The sequence below is a fragment of the Peromyscus californicus genome, unplaced genomic scaffold (assembly GCF_007827085.1).
Source record: "Peromyscus californicus insignis strain IS unplaced genomic scaffold, ASM782708v3 Scaffold_8__1_contigs__length_139910024, whole genome shotgun sequence".
NCBI lineage: Eukaryota > Metazoa > Chordata > Mammalia > Rodentia > Cricetidae > Peromyscus > Peromyscus californicus.
Window position 1 is genome coordinate 62,936,850 of NW_026294606.1, and position 17,692 is coordinate 62,954,541.

Below are 17,692 nucleotides of genomic sequence, written 5' to 3' on the forward strand. Positions count from 1 at the left end.
TATGTTTTACCAATTAAATTTCAGCTAGATGGGTCAGCAGGTAAAAGTGCTTACAACACAAGCCTGACAACTGAGAATGATAAAAAAAAATTTTTAGTTTTGGAAGAAAAGTAAATAAGCGAGAAATTCTTAAGAATGATGGTTGTGAATATTCTAAAATTGGCCACTACTACTGCCTTCCAGACCTCTCTTATTAAAAAGGGAGAGACTGAGACTGAAGAAATGTCTCAGTGGTTAAGGGGACTTGCCATTCTCCCAGAGGACCCAAGCTTGGTTCCTAGGACCCATATCAGGTGACTCACAAACACCTGTGTACAGCTCCGGGGAATCTGATGCCTTCTTCTGGCCTCCTGGGTCACCTGCACACACGATACACACTAAACACACACATAAATAAAAATATATATATTAAAATACATAAAGGAGCGATTGAGGGTTTGTAAAGTGTATTGCAAAGTAAATCTTAGTGGAAGAGTACTTGCCTACCCTGTAGAAGGTTCAAGGTTGAATCCCTGCCACTGAGGGGCAAGGGGGAAGCTCCATAAGAAAAGCTTTTGCAAACAAAAATCCCAGCTCACCCTGGACCTCATAAAACATTAAGGACTGCAATATGTAAAGCACCTCAAACACGGCCCTAGTCTGGAGGAGAACTAATAAAACAAGCTAACATCCTCCCAAACCCCACGAAGCTGCAGGCAGTGTTTTATCGGAAACAACCATCCACTCACTCCTTCCCGCCTAACTAAGGTTTCTTACTTCAGCTGTGCAGCTGCTTCTTCTTGTTGCCGTTTGGCCTGCTCTTCCTGCTTTTTTCTCTCTTCCTCTTCATGTTTCTTCTTTTCTTCCTCCTCCTTCTTCTTTAATTCTTCCTCTGCCTTCACCTTTTCTTCCTCTTTTTTCTTGCGTTCCTTGTCTTCCTTTTTTCTCTTATCTTCTTCAAGTTTCTTCTTTTTGTCTTCAGGGACTTTACTGACCTCCTTCTTGGCAGGGATCTTGAGATCGTCTTTTGGTTTCTCCTTGCTGCTCACTGGCCGCCTTTCACTGCAGTCTTTCTCCTTGTTGTTTAGTAAAGATTCTTTTTCTTCCATACTTGCTGACTTTTTACGCTCAGCTGGCATTATGTGACCCAGGACAATCTGTAAGAGTAAAAGAATGTCAGTACTGTGGGCAGAGAGGCTTTTACTTAATGATATGACATTATATTTTAAACAAACATATGAAGCTTGGCAACTATGAAATTTTAAAATGCATTCAAATTAATATTGCTGTGACAAAAAATAATGCCTTGGGGAGCTAGGGGTGTACTAGTGGTAAAGAGCTTGCCTCAGCATGCACAAGACTCAATCTCCAGCAACACTAAAAAAGTTGTTGGTTACATTCCACATTTTATCATTATTAGTTATTCCTATATCTAAGTATTTTTGTTTGGTTTGGTTTGGTTTTTACTCTTTTGTTTGTTTTTGTTTTTGTTTTTCAAGACAGGGTTTCTCTGTGTAGCTTTGCGCCGTTCCTGGAACTCACTTGGTAGCCCAGGCTGGCCTCGAACTCACAAAGATCTGCCTGCCTCTGCCTCCCGAGTGCTGGGATTAAAGGCGTGCGCCACCACCGCCCGGCGGTTTTTACTCTTTAATTAAGGAAACATTCAAGCATAAAAGTGGGTTGGGCATGGTGGTGCACACTTTTATCTCAGCACTTTGCAAGGCAGAGGCAGGCAGATCTCCATGAGTTCTAGGCCAGCCTGGTCTACATATCAAGTTCCAGGATAACCAGGGCTCGGGAGACCCAGTCTCAAAAAACAAAGCATAACAAAATAGTGGTAGCACATTTGGAAATTCTAGATACATTATCCAGCTCCAACCACAATCAACTCCAAAACAATTCATCACTGAAACTGGAAACATCAAGAGTAAGTTTTAACCCAAGTTTTTTATGTGTATTAAGAGCAATACCCTGTAGGCCAAGGCAGGAGACTGCCATGAGTTAGGAGGTCAGCCTGTGTTATATAGTGAACTGCACACCAATTTCGGCTATATGGTTAAGTCCGTAACAAAAAAAAAAAAAAAAAAGATAGGCTGGCAAGGTGGCTCTACCAAGTCTGACCATCCCAGGATCCCACATGGTGGAAGGAGAACGAGTTCTTACAAGTTGGAATCTGACCTCCACATACACTAAATAAATTAAGTAAATCATTTTTTTAAGTTTTTAAAAGAATAAGAAACTGAGCACTGGAGATGCAGCTCGGTGGAAGAACACTAAGCCCTGAATTTTTTAGGCCCTGAATTTGATCCTTGGCACAGTGAAACAAGTAAGGAAGTTTGTCTCTTTTTGCTGTGATTGTCGCTCCATGAAAGAATGCTATCTAGCATAGTGAAGACCTGGTTCAACCCTCAACAACCCCAAAGGACAAGGGAAGAGAGAAAGATACTGTCTTACTATTTTATATAAAATTCATGGGATGTGTTTATACAAGAGAATAGGTATAAAGCAAAAAACGCTTGCTACCTACAAATTAATGGACAGAGAAAAGAAGAGTCACAAATTTTACCCCATTACTATAATCTTATCAAACTTTTAAAACAAAAAACTTATTATCTAAAATCAGACCATGCTTTCAATCTCATTAGTACAAGGCAATATTTATAAACACAATGATTACTAAATCTGTATATTCTGTTCTACATCTGTCAGTAGGGTAGCCAGTAGCATAGGAGTTTCTAAACCTCAGCACTATTACCATTTGGAGCAAGCCTGGTGTTTGTTTGTTAGCAGAGATAAAGAACTGAAATGAAACCCAAGCTTTCTGCCCACAAGGTAACTACTCTACCACTGAGCTGTATCCCCAGCCTACAGGATAATTCACTCTTTGTAGAACTGAAAAGTTATCCTATATCCCTAAAGCAACTAAGCACCTCTGTGCCTCCCATCCAGTAAATGCAGCAGTCTCTCCACCGATATGAAAACAAAAATTATTCCAGATACTAATAAATGCTCCTGAGGGACAAAAGTATCACTGGCTGAAGAACCACTGCACTAAGCCACTTAAACATAAAATCTATAATTCAGTTCCTCAGGACTACCATATTTCAAGTCCCCAGTTCCCCGTGCCTAGTGGCTACCTAGCAGAACAGTACAGATACTGAACATTTCCACCATCATAGAAAGTGCTATTTGGACAGCACTAAACAAACTCACACCCTTAACTGGAAACTACAAATATTGGAAGGAGAAAAATCTGTATATCTCACCAAAACATAGGAGTTTTTTTTTAAATATATTTCTCTACCGACAACTAGTTATATAATTTTTTGGGCAATACTTTTATGTTTTAATTTCTAAATAATCTATAAGTTCCATATAAGAAAACTACAATTTAATTTACAAAGTGTAAAATTACTTAAACTTCTTGGTGTCTTAGTAAAAGTTAAAGCTATACATAGTATTCTTACATATTTTCAACTATAGCATTTAAATTACAGGACGAAACCCCAGGTTAATTGCTAAAACATTTGCAACAATAAATAAAGTATAAACAAATAAGGAATTTACTTAAACATGCTAAACTATTATACCAGAAAGACAACCTAGACCAGAATTCTGAAGGTATATAGACAGCTTAGTAGTCACAGTCTTCACCTCCTTCAGCCTCCCCCATTTTCTTTTACTTTCTTATTTCCAGTATATACTCACCTTGTGAAAATGCTACACTCTAAAATAAACTTTCAAACAGTATACCACCAATAGCTAGTCATGGGTACCACATTAAACATTTTATGTACATTCTCACTTGATACTAAAATCTTTATGAGGTGGGTATTATTTTCCCTGTTTTATAAATGAGTAAATTGAGACTTAAGCACGTAACTTGACCAAGGTCTGCACAGCTGGTGGTAGAACTGGAGTGTGAACCCACAGTCTTAACAAAGTTAAGAACTCTGCGAGTACCCAACTGTGAAATGGAAGACTTGATCACAGACACTTGACTATGACAAATCATAGAATTGTGAAGATCAGTGGAGTCTCTGATAATGGTTAAGCACTTGCTACATAATGGTTTTAACTTACTGGCACACTGGCTAAAAGTACGGAGGCAACATCATGTCTAAGGTAATAATACAATTTTACTTAAGAGTATTAATCATTAAATGCAAAAAAAAGTTAGGAAATTTGAATTTTGTGACTTGAAGTATCAACAAGATATTTCAAGGATGACAAGAACATACAAATCTCAGGCAACAAAAATGAGGACATCAGAATTTATAGCTAAGGTGTTACTTACAAATTAAATCTTAAATTCTTCTAAAGTATCAACAAACTCGTTTTCATTGACAAATCTATGAAAGATCATCATTTATAAGCTCAACAGGGTCCCAAACTTTTATGACTCTCCAATATTCATTTAAATGTAAATAACTACCACACTAATAGATGGTAATAGTCAATGACAAATTGAGACAAATCATGTTTCAGAGGATGAGAAAACAGATTTCCAATAAGATCTGTAAGTCTTGGTGGTAGAACTAAATTTCAACTAACAAGTTTGTAACAAAAAGTACAGGCAACAATGCAACTTGTGAAAACAGAACTTTCAAGTCGGATTTCAGGTTTGCATCCCAACTCCGTACCTTACTAGTTCTGGAAATTAGGCAGCTTAACTCCTCTGTTCATTCTAGTTATTCATCAATAAAATGGAGCTATTGCTACCTATCTTAAAGAGTTACTAAACTTAGAGCACAGTAGCTACCATAAAGAAAGCCATTAAATAAATGTCAATTCTTTCACGCCTAATACTAAAAAGACCATTACAAGATGAGAGATCCTTAGAATCAGGACTGTCAGATTTTACCCACTCCAAGCTCCAGCTTTTACACTGAGTGTCGAAGGCAGTATGATCTGCCCAAAATTACTCAACTGCTTTAGTGGCTACCCAGTTCTCTCTCTTTCCCACTACATTCACAGACTCAAAGGATTTTAAAAACCAAATAAACTAGAAACCAAACATGAATCCAATGGGTACACATTTGTATCTTTCCAATTTTAAAAAATTAAATTGAGCACATATTTAATAAAACAATAAACTCTTACTTTAATAACTCAAACTTTAACAACAGCTAAATAATTCACCTAAGGTGTTTCCAAATTTCCCATGTAATATTATATGAAAATATAAAAGCTAGTGGTCTTAAAATTGAAATATGAATAACGCTTACAAACTACTTTGCTGACTACAATTTTATTCAGACAGCCCTTAAAAAAGTATGGTTCAAAACCACCTTTCTAGCTCCCAAAATAGTACCCTGACACTTGGTCTGTATTATTTTATTTGGTCTTCTAAATATATTCTAAACTTCCAAAAGAAAGTAAAAACGATTTTACTAGTAAAACAGATTCCAGTGCAGTGTACTAGAGAGGACAGAGAACGGAGGTGTTTCCCTAATAAAGCCATAACTTTGCTAAGTACCATATGGTCTATGTATGAAATCACAATTAGACTGCTCTGAAAATACTACAGAGTAAGAGAATGCTAGTTTACCTTTCAAGTCTGTGTTTTGAACTCAAAATGTTCTAAAGGTAGAACAGCACAGAGATATCTTCCAGTCTCTGACTTTATTCTTTTACAAAGTCCTTATATATATGAGACTCATTCACAATTTTCAGAAATTTCACAGCTCAAAAATGGCTTTCCTGTCGATTTGTACGACTTTTATGAACACCTAAAAACTATGACAAACGAGAAGGGTCAGTAACAGTCTTACTTTCGTCCAATGTGTCAGTCACTACACTTAAGTTTTTTAAGAGGGCAGGGTTAGTCGCTACCATGCGTACCCCCAAACCTGTAAGCAGCCTCTGCTTGGCTTACCAGACCAAACATCATGTGATCGCCTTAGTTCAACAGTACTAGTAAGAGAGCACTGAGAGCCTTAGGGAAGAGGCGAAGAATCAACCTGCCTACCTGATTAAAAGGAAGTAAATCCTGACAGCCCCGCTGCCACCATCCGCGGGTCCACCCCAAGCCTCTTCTTCCCCTGCACACGCATCGCCCACCAATCTCCCACAAACCTCCGCTGTGGCTCAGCGTCCCACCACTGACATACTTCCCGGCCACAACTCCCATTCCTTGGGGGCATCCTAGCCCTAACCCTAACTTCTCGCCCCACACTCCCTCAGCCCCGAAGCCTCTCCGGTGCGTCTGGTTACTCTCCACCGTCCCGCGTCCTCGTCCACGCTTCCCTCCGGGAGTCCCGAGCTCGCCCCAGCCTCCCTTCGCACTCCTCCACGCCCCCGAAAACCTTCCCCCTCCACGGCAGGCTCCCCCGCCTCCAGCCCCGAGGCCCGGCCCAGGCATGTGGGGCAGGCATCTCTTCTGCCGCCGCTCACGCCGGCCCCGGCCCGGCCCGGCCGAGAGATCCCCCACATTGACCAGCCCCTCCGGGAGAGGGGTCTGGGGAGAACGACGTCCGACCCGCTGGTCCCTCCACTGCTCGCCGCCCCCGGAGAGCTGGAGTGCGGAGTCGCCCGCCTCTCGGGTCCCTCAGGGAGTAGGAGTCCAGGCCGGTACCCCTCAGCGCCAGATCTTCCCCATCGTCGGAGCGGAGGGGAAGGAGGTTCCCTGGGACTCACCTAGAGCCTGTTGTCAACATTAGCCCCGGGTTTCCCAGCACCAACTCCAGCGCTCGGGCTCTCCCCTCCCCTCCCCCCACCTATCTCGCAGCCGAGGGCCCGCCTTCCCTCAGCTCCCCCTCCTCCCTCCGCCCGTCGGCCCTCCCGCCCGCCACTCACCAGCGCGGCCGGGCTGCCAGGGGGGCGGGGCGGAGGGTGGGGAAAAGGAAAAGGCTGCCCGTCCTATTACCCAATCCAAAATGCCCCTCGTCGCCGGCCCTCGCTCCGGGCTCAGGCTCTCATTTTGGCTCTGAAGTGATACATAGGGGTCGAAATCTCAAAAGTAGGCCACCCGCCTCAGGGACTCGTTCAAATTCCTCTATCGATGGATGTTTTTATACAGGCAATGACCAGGGCAACTGCCACCAGCGCCTCCAACCAGGGCCTCAGCAGAGGGGAGGGGTGTTCCAAGGACCGGAGGCGGGAAGTGGATTGGTCGTCAGGGAAGGGAAAGCGCCTGAATTGGAGATGCGCAGGCGCAAGCCCTTCTCGGGGAGGGGGGGGGGAGCGGGGAAGGGGGGGGGGGGGGAGAGCCGGAATGAGGCGGGGCGGAACTAAAAGGAGGCGAGGAAGAGTGGTGGGATAGTAGAATTACGGAGCGCTAGCGAGGACAAGTTTGGTCAACTTAACTCGGAGGAGTTTCCTGGTGAACGTAAGGAAGAGGTTCAAGGAGACAAAGTTTGATTGGACTAATACCGAAAGATTGAAGATTTAAGAAATTGAAAACTGGAGAAGCAAAAGAATATGGCCGGTGAGGGAGGTAGAGGTTGCTTATAAGACTAGACTGAAGGTCTCGTGGGGGACTTTCCAGAATCAGTTTCAGGTGTTGGACCTGAAAAACAACTTGCCTGGAGAAGAATCAAGGTTTTCCCCCATATAGTTCTTCTAGAAAGTCCTGTGTTGTAAGCATTTTAAATTTTACAGTGGAATGAATCACCCTTTTTTAAAGGGATGGGGTTACGAACTTGAACCAAATAGACTTTGAAATGCGTTATCAACTGCCCGACCTACTGTTTTCCTAAGAGAATGTAATTGTGCGTCTGACCTCCAATTTTTGTTGAAATTGTGGATCTGCCAGGTTGTGCATATGGTTCCGCTCTGGCTGGCCCGTAGCCAAAGGAACAAAGGTGCAAAACAAGCCTGGAATCTTGCGTTACACCAGGAGCCCCATCAATGTTCAAGCCCATACAGTGATGTGCTACCAAGCCAGCTACTTGAGATGTCTAGGCTCCTGTTTATTCAGCCTTTGCCCGTTTGGTTTCGCTTTTCTTTTTCTTTCTTTCTTTTTTTTTTTTTACACCCTTTCGTTAGTAGCAAGTAAATCCTCTTTCAAATTGTGCGCTTCCTGTGTTAATTTTTTCTTCTTCAAAACAACCACTAGGTCAGTCACATAAAGGTACCAAAGGGGAATACTGCCATTCTGTACCATTGATAAATAATTATGAGATTTTTTTTTCATGACACCACACAAGTGACGACAACACTTTTCTCCACTTTCCTTTTCTTATTTTGTCTCACTGTCTTATCCTGCTCCAGATCTAGTGTGGTTCACATCTGTAATACCAGCACATGGGAGGCTGAAGCAGGAGGATTGACACAAGTTAGGGGCCAGCTTGGCACACATAGCAAAGTCCTATTTCAAAACAAACAAAGTATGTATTTCTTGGGCCTGGGGATATAGCTTAGAGCATTGTCTTATGTTGCCTGAAACCCTGGGTTCCAACTCAGGATCCCACTTTAAAACAGAAAAAAAAAAAAAAAAAATGAGAGCTGGAGAGATTGCTCATCAGTTAGAATCACTTACTACTCTTGCAGAGGGCTGGGTTCAGTTCTTAGCACCCACATGGTAGCTCAACCAACACTACTAACTCCAGTTCCAGGGGCTCTGACATCCTCTTCTGGCCTCTGCAGTGCAAATGTATACCTCTAAGCACACAAACATATAAATTTTTAAAAGAATTTTAAAGGAAGAAAGAAAAAAGAAAAGACTTACCCCTGTATTGATGAACAAGTTCTCATCCTAAACAAGTCAACCCATGTCTTAACAGGTGTTATTATGAAACCTTGTAAACACAGGGATCAAAAGAGAAGAGGAAATACAGCTCGGTAGTAGAGCGTTTGCTTAGCATGCAAACAACCCTGGGCTTACTCCCCAGCACTAAATCATAGCATTTTAATACACTAAAGCCTGAATTATCCAGATAGATATAATTAAGAGGACAGTTGAAACACGGGAAGGAATTCTACCCAGGAGATGAAAATTTAATCATCAAGTAAACATGGATGCTGCTCCATTTACAGGGTTGCATCCTCTTCAAACCTGTGTTAAGTTTAACATAAACTGAAAATATTTCACCTACCTAACCTAGTAAACATTCTAGCTCAGCAGCACAATATGCTTAGAGTATTAGTTGTTACCTCTCATGAGCACTTACATAAGTAACTGGGAACTGCAACTGCCTAGCTTCCAGGCTAAATTTGCTATCTTGAAGTTAAAAAAAGAAAAATCAAACTCAAAATGTGAGTTTCTACTGAATGTAAGTTTACTTTTGTACCATCCTAAAGTCAAAACTCTTAAGTTGAACCATAGTTACATTGGGGACCATCTGTGCAACCATAAAAATGGGTAAGGTTGTCAAAGAAAATATCAAATAGAAGGCTCAGGACTAGTCCCAGAGAAACTTCTAAATATATAAAAGTTAGGTTTGTAATGGGAGATGAGGGAAAAGCCGTGAGTGTTGGTGTCATGAAAGGCAGAGGAAGAGATGCTTCAGGGAGGGGAAGTGAGTAACTGTCAGGGTCACTGAGAGAATGAAGACCACAGTGACAAGCGCTCATCTCAGGAACCATATTGACCTTGCAGACAGCAGCTTAATAAAATGATAGAACTGCCGGGCGGTGGTGGCGCACGCCTTTAATCCCAGCACTCGGGAGGCAGAGCCAGGCGGATCTCTGTGAGTTTGAGGCCAGCCTGGTCTACAGAGCGAGATCCAGGAAAGGCACAAAGCTACACAGAGAAACCCTGTCTCGAAAAACAAACAAACAAAAAAAAATGATAGAACTATATTAGGATCATTGAAGATTAAGTTGGAGATAGAGGGGAAAAAGACATATTTGGGGAATTTTATGGAGAAGACCAGTAGAAAAAATATAGCCATAAAAGAATGTAGAGTTTTGTCTGATTTTTGTAGCTAAGTGTTGGAATCAAGCCCATGCTCATGCACATGCTCAGCAAGTACTCAATCACAAAGCTACACTGTATTCCTGCTTTTTTCCTTTACGTATTTTTTTTTTTTTTTTGGTCTTTCCAGACAGGGTTACTCTGTGTAGTTTTGCGCCTTTCCTGGAACTCACTTTGTAGACCAGGCTGGCCTCGAACTCACAGAGATCCGCCTGGCTCTGCCTCCCGAGTGCTGGGATTAAAGGCGTGCGCCACCACCGCCCGGCCCTTTACGTATTTTTTAAATGAGATAAATGGTGGGTGGTGGTGGTGCATGCCTTTAATCCCAGCACTTGAGAGGCAAAAGCAGGGAGATCTCTGAGTTCAAGGCCAGCCTGGTCTACAGAGTGAGTTCCAGGAGAGCCAGGGCTACACAGAAACCCTGTCTTGAAAAACGAAAAAGAAAGAAAGAAATGTCGAATATAGTCTAATGAAAATGATCCAAACAGGAGGAAATTTCTGATGATATAGAAGAGAGCAAAAAGGCCACTGTAGGGGCCAACTTTTGTGTTGGAATGAAGGTACGGACTTGGAAGTGCAGCAGAAAGTGGTACCCTGAGTTGAAGCAGAGGCCTTCTATGGTAGAAGACCGCAAAGGCAATAGGCGCCTGTAAACGTGAGTGTGCAGATTAGGAGGGAATTTAGGAAGGACTTTCTCCTTGATCTTATTGGATGTATGTGAGTGCACATGTTAAGGCCCAAGATTGATGTCAAATGTCTTCCTTAATCACTCTCCACCTTATTTTTTGAAACAGGGCTCTCGCTAAACCCGTAACTTGTCTACTTGGCTAGACCAGCTGGCCAACAGCTCCAGGAGTCCTGTCTCTGCTTCCCCAGCCCTGGGTTACAGGCATAAACCCTACCCAGTTTTTGTTTTTAACATGGGTGCTGGGATCATAGCCAAGTGCCTATTCTTTTGTGGCAAACACTTTCACTGAGATTCCTCAATCCGCTCATATTTTTCTTTTACTCCCTTTCATTTTTGACAGTTGCTCAGCATCAAATCCATAGTCTCATGAATGCCAGAGATTCCTAATTAGTGATATATTTAAAGCAAAGTCATCAGCTAAGAGGAGGGTGAGGGACGAGAGTGGGGAAATATGAAATGAGAGAACATGTGAAACACACTGTGAGGAATTGCTCACATCTCCCTAGCAGTGGATTGGCATGCCAGGCTGAGGCCCTCCTTGAATTTTATAACCATTAACTTAAAGGAAGACCATCAAGATAATATATGCCAATTTCTCTGGAAGAAATGGACAGGTAGATTTAATCGTGGTTGAGGACGTGTTTTCGTGCCGCAGGAGAGAAATGCCAGAGGAAGGGAAGGTAAGGGGAATGAGAACATTTACGAGAGAGGATGAAAATGACGGGCATGGGATTGAAGCTGGGTAAGGAGGGAAGAGAAATCAAATGAAGAATACGTGAGTGTGTGTTTGGGCGGGGGGTGGGGGTGGGGGTGGGTAAGCAGGCTAATGGGAGTAAGTGTTGCAGAGAAGACAGAAGAGGACCCTAAACTTCAGTGAATTTGAGTATGGAAGAGAACTCTTTGGGAAGCAGTGATGGGAAGTAATGAATTTGCAGCCATGCAACTGTCCAGCATGAGTTCAAGGCCTGGTTCCAGTATTGGTGTCTGTCTGAACTAGAGCTACGTACATAACCAAGTTTGGGGTTTTGTGTTTTTGTTCGTTTCATTGTTGTTTTGTTTGTTTCCTTCCACGGACTGGATCAAACCCAGAATCTTAATGTATGCTAGTCAAGGATTCTACACTGAACTACATTCCAGCTCAATTTAATTTAACCAGTTTAAATCACATCTTGTTAAGAGTCATGGAAATTTCTAGGTCCCTGGTGTGGGCTATCTGTGATTCCACACATAATTGAGAACTAAAATTTCCAACGCAATTGAATACTGGTTCCTATCACACTTACCTTTGTGTGTGTGTGTGTGTGTGTGTGTGTGTGTGTGTGTATGTGTGTGTGTGTCTGTGTCTGTGTCTGTGTCTGTGTTGGACATTTTGTTCACCACAAAGTGCTATGTGCTAAGACTTGGGCTAATGTCAACATATGTACAGAACTAAATAAAGTGGATCTCTCAGAAGTTCAATTTTCCTTGAAAAGGGAGATGGAAAGATGGAAAAGGTTGTTACACACAAGGAAGTGTTCAGTGCTGGTTCTGGAATGGAGTGGAGATAGGACTTGGGATGTGGGGAGATAAGGAAGCCCTCAGTGTCGTTCTGTCCAGGCAGGAGATGCCTGCCAGGCTTGAGGGGTTCTTAGTATCACATTTCACTGATATCTCCCCCATGGATCCAGACAGGAACCCTGGTGCAGGGAGGCTTTCCCTCAACATTCTTTCCACCAGATTTATCTCTTCTGTGCCTGTTCAGTGCTAAGGCTCCCTATGTATCTTCAACCCCCTCTAATGGTGAGTCTGGCAATGGAACCCCAGGGCCTGGATCCTGGTCTTGGATATCACCAACTACAAGACCAGCGATACCTTCCTCAGTCACGGGTGCCATTTCCACATCTTCTTGTCCAGGATATTATTTGAGGGGCTGGTGGGAGCAACCCACCAAGCCTGCCCCTGTTCCCTCCAGCTCTTCTTCAGGTACTCCACTGATGCATTCCAAGTACTTTCTGTAGGGCCCAAATGTGGCACCAGGTCCTCAGTCTGATTGGGGAAGGTAAGCTCAGGGCCTCCCCTTTAGAATTGCTGCCATAGGGCTGGAGAGATGGCTCAGAGGTTAAGAGCACTGACTGTTCTTCCAGAGGTCCTGAGTTCGATTCCCAGCAACCACATGGTGGCTCACAACCATCTGTAATGAGATCTGGCACCCTCTTCTGTATACATAATAAATAAATAAATAAATAAATAAATAAATAAATAAATAAATAAATAAAAAGAATTGCTGCCATATGGGCAAGGGTGCCTGACAAAAGTCCTTCAGGCCCAGGACCATCCTTCAAATGGGCTCAGCTGGAGTACCCTCTCACTCACCCCTACCTACTCTCCATATTGGCATTGCTGTGTGTACTTGTGAGCCTTGGTTGGCCTCAAACTTACTATGTAGCCAGCGATGATGCTCAAGTACTGACCCTCCCCTGGAACTACAGGTATGGATCACCACATCAGCTAGAAAGCTGTCAACGGTGATCAGTTAATATGGTGAGTAGATTTTATGGGTGCCATTCCAAGACAGTTGGCTGCAGTGAGCCATTCTAGCCTCAGAAAAAGGCTGTTGTACTTCAGAACAAGCTGGGCTCAGAGCACAGTACCAGGGTCAAGAAGTGAACCCTAACAAGCCTGGCTGTACCCTGTCTTAGGGTATCCTGGTATACTCTAAAACCCACTTTATTTTTTTTTTCTGAGACAGGGTTTCTCTGTGTAACAGTCCTGGCTGTCCTGGAACTTGATTTGTAGACCAGGCTGGCCTTGAACTCACTGAGATCCACCTGACTCTCCCCCCTCCCCCCAGCAAGTACTGGGATTAAAATTGTGTGCCACCACCGCCCATCAAGAACTCACTCTTTAATGAGCAGGCACTGGGGCTGGAGAGATGGCTCAAGGGTTAAGAACACTCACTGGCTGCTCTTCCAAAGGATCCAGGTTTGATTCCCAGTATCCACATGGTAGCTCAGTTCCAGAGGACCTAATGTGGCCTCACAGGCAAATGCATGCAGCCAAAACACCCATACACATGAAATAAAAATAAATATGCACAGATCATTAGGATTTTGACCCCCTAGTGGCCCATACTTGTCTCACTCCCTAACGCCTAACCATGACTCTGAAACACTGCCTGACTGCCTGTGGACTGCCCCTCCAATACCTCTGTGGAGACAGTTTCTCTACCGTACCCCTGGCTGTCCTGGAACTCGCTCTGTAGACGAAGCTAGCGTTGGACTTAGAGATTGGCTTGCCTTAGGTGTGTGTCACCATGCCCAGTTTCAGTGTATTTAATATACTCTATTTCTGCCTTTTTTCTGTGTTGGTGAATTCTTTCACAGCCAGCTCTTTATCAGCTTGTCAACACCATCTCTAGCAGGCAGCCTTCTGAGAGTTAAACACTCTTCTTGCAGTCTTGGAAAGAATATCTCTTTATAAAGTATATTATAAGTGAGATTTTTTACAATTATCATCTTAGCTGGGCCCGGTGCATGTACCTGTGGTCTTCCATATGGGCTTCAGAGACTTGGTGGCTCACAGAAGAAATCAAGTCACTGTAACTTTGTGATTCAGGTGCCTTATTTTAGGCATAAAGTTAGAATTTTAGACTTCATTATTTTTGCTCCTAGCAACATGTTATCATCATTGCTTCCAAGTATTTTAAAATTCAAAAGCAAAGTGGTTGTGTTCATAACTCAGTGACATTGTTGCATTGAGAAAATTTCAGTGGAAAAAAAGTTCTTTCCAAGAGAGTATTTCACAGTCTCACTTTGTGTGTCAGATAAAGACCAAGTTATCATTTCTAGCATGTGTTTCTTCTGGAAGGTACTACGCTGCAGACACAATAATCTTATTTCCCCATAAAAGCTGTAGAAAGAGCCAATCCATTGTCTCCTATTTAATGAAAGACTCATCTAAATATAGATATTTTGTATTAATGTTTTCACATTAAAAGGTCAATATCAATATTAATAAGCTAATAACAATCACTGCCATCCTCTGGGTACTTAACATGGGGCAATTTCTGTACATTTGTTCTCTACTTTAAAACAACTCAATGGCCAAGTGGCGGTGGTGCATGCCTTTAATCCCAGCTCTTGGGAGGCAGAGCCTGGCAGATCTCTGTGAGTTCGAGGCCAGCCTGGTCTACAGAGTGAGATCCAGGACAGGCACCAAAACTACACAGAGACACCCTGTCTCAAAAAACCAAACAAACAAAACAAAAAACAACAAAGAAAGCAAACCAACAACTCAATATAATAGTAACAGCTAACATTTAGAACTTATTTTCTACATGTAGGTATTTTTCTACATACCTCCATGCCCCCATCGTTTCTATAGACCAGGCTGGGTCTCAAACTCAGAGATCTGCCTGCCCTTGCCTCCCAAGTGTTGGGACTAAAGGTGTGCACTGAAAAGAAAGGTGCTGCTTTTGAGTACACTTTGGAGAGGTTCACATGGCAAGGAACTGTCCAACAACCAACAAAGAACTCACGTCTCCCAGTTTCCATGTGAATGAATAAATGTGGACATTGATCTTTTCCAAGTGAACCTTCAGATGAATGGAAATTTCACTCAACAGTGTCCTCATAAGAAATCTTGAGCCAGACACCCTGAAGTAAACTGTCTGATGTAGTAACCTATAAAAACTTCAGGTAATATGTTTGTTGTTTCAAAGCTCTAAATTGTGGGGTAATAGATAAGCAAAAACAATAGTAGTCATTGTTATTTTAATATTTCATATACATACATTTATACCCATGTATTTGATAGGTCTGATGTATTTCTGAAGTGAGTACAGACAATTTTATATAGCCTTGGCATCCTAAGTTTAGCATCCTCATAGCAGAAGCAGCCCTCGGTCACCCTTGACCGAGTCTCTAGTAGACCCCGCCAGCATGGAGCCAGCTGGTGGCCAGAGATAAACCTCTGAGGCGTCTCTTGCAGCTCCCAGGCTGGAATCCCTGCTTTCCCACCACTTCTGTTTAAAGGGGTCGTTCACCATTTGCCCAAGAACTCCAAGCAGCCATCCTTCAGTTACAGCATGATCTGGAGCTTGCCTGCCTGCTTTGTTTTTTACTTTTGTTTTTGTTGCTATTTTGAGACAACATCTTGCCATGTATCTTGCCAGCCTCAACTTTGCCATCCTCTTGCCTCATTCACCTGAGTGCTGGGATTACAACTGTGCATTACCAAACCCAGGTGCCTGTTTGCCTTAAACCCACCAACTGAAGCTCCTCCAGGGAAAACAATTGGACAGTGCCCGGGACACAATGAAGATATTAAATGCCCTAGTTCCCACTGCTTATTCTCTGAGTATTTTGTAGCTTTCTTTAGAACCAAGGACAAGGATTAACAAATGGGATTGCATCAGATTAAAATGGTTCTGAACAGGGGCTGGAGAGACGGCTCAGTGGTTAAGAGCACTGTCTGCTCTTCCAGGTGACCCAGGTTCAATTCCCAGCACCCACATGGCAGCTCACACCCATCTATAACTCCAGTTCCAGGGCTTCTGACACTCTCACACAGACAGACATACATGCAGGCAAAACACCAATGAACATAAAATAAAAATAACTTATAAAAAAGGTTCTAAACAATGAAGGAAACAGTTGACAGTGGGAAGAGAAAGCCGACAGAATGGGAGGCAAATCTATGTCAGATATTCATCAGACATAGGATTATGTCCAGAATATATAGATAACTAAAAAATTAAACACAAAACAGCAAACTATCCAACCAACAAATTGCATATAAATTAAACATATCAAAAGAAGAATTATAAATGGCTAATAAATACATTTTAAAGTGCTCAGGATCTTTAGCCAGACCTGGTCAGAATGACTAACACATTAATAATCAAAGAAACAGATAACAAAAAGCCAGGCATGGTAACCACACCTGTAATCGAAGCATTGGGGAGGTAGCCTGCTTGAGCTATGGAGTAAGACCTTATTTCAAAAAGCTAAGAACAAAAAAGAAGAGGAAAAATGCTCAACAATGGCAAGGATGGAAAAGGCATGGACTTTTATACACTGTTAAGAGGAATGTAAGTTATTGTAGACTCTATGGAAATGAGTAGATGAGCATGGAGGTTCGTAATGGCTTGGATGAAAATGGCCTTCATAGGCTCTTGCGTTTGAATACTTGGTCCCCAGTTGGTGAGCTGTTTTAGAAGATTTAGGAGGTGTGATCTGGTTAGAGGTGTGTCACTGGGTGGGCTTGAGGGTTCACTCTCCCACGCCAGACACAGTCTCTCTCTGCCTCCTGCTAGTGGATCAGGATATAAGCTCTCAGACACTGCTCCAGCATCATGTCAGCCTGCCTCCTGCCGTGGTCCTGCCATGATAGTTATCGACTAACTCTCCAAAACCTACAACAAGACCCAAATTAAATGTTTTCTTTTATGAGTTGCCTTGGTTGTGATGTCTCTCCACAGCAATATAACAGTAATTAAGGATTCCCAAACAAACCCTAAGAATAAACTACTGCAAGATCCACTTATACCATTCCTGGGTATAAACCTAAAAGTATCAAAGACAGCATATAGCAGAGATACCTACACACTGTGTTCACTGTGGCAGCATGCACAATAGCCAAGCTATGTAATCAGCCTATGAGCTGTTGAATGAATAAAGTCATTAAAACACACACACACACACACACACATACACACACACACACACACACACACACACACACACACACACACACACATACACACGAGAGAGAGAGAGAGAGAGAGAGAGAGAGAGAGAGAGAGAGAGAGAGGAGAATTCAGCCATCAAGAATGAAATCATGTCATTTGTGGGGAAAATAAAAACTATCATGTGTCTTAGTCAATGTTCTGTTGCTGTGAAGAGACACCATGACCACTGAAACTTTTATAAAGAGAAGCATTTGATTGGGTCTTGTTTACAGTCCATTACCCTCATGGAGCGTGGTGGCAGGCAGGCAGACATGCTAGCTGAGAGTTGTACATCTGGGTCAGCAAACAGCAGGAAGAGAGAGGCACTGGGCCTGGCTTGAGCTTTTGAGACCCCAAAGCCCACTCCTAGTGACACACTTCCAGCAACAAGGCCACACCCACTCCAACAAGGCCACTTCCTAATCCTTGTCAAGTAACAGCCACTCCCTAGTGACCA

General features: G+C 42.8%; 1 protein-coding gene across 5 annotated transcripts in view; it reads right to left on the reverse strand.

Annotated features, from left to right (window-relative positions):
• Positions 1–6,749, reverse strand: part of Upf2 (UPF2 regulator of nonsense mediated mRNA decay) — a 122,081-nt gene extending 115,332 nt beyond the window's left edge. For 4 of the 5 annotated variants that reach the window (XM_052727474.1, XM_052727472.1, XM_052727476.1 and 1 more), the window contains exons 1-2: positions 6,619–6,749; positions 757–1,136 (exon numbers count right to left, since the gene is read on the reverse strand). In XM_052727474.1, coding sequence (XP_052583434.1) covers positions 757–1,118 — 362 coding nt within the window. In that variant the 5' untranslated portion in view covers positions 1,119–1,136; positions 6,619–6,749. Of the gene's footprint in view, positions 1–756; positions 1,137–5,530; positions 5,719–6,618 lie in introns of all 5 variants that reach the window. The other variant, XM_052727473.1, reaches the window with a different exon arrangement.
• Between the last annotated feature and the right edge of the window lie 10,943 nt (positions 6,750–17,692).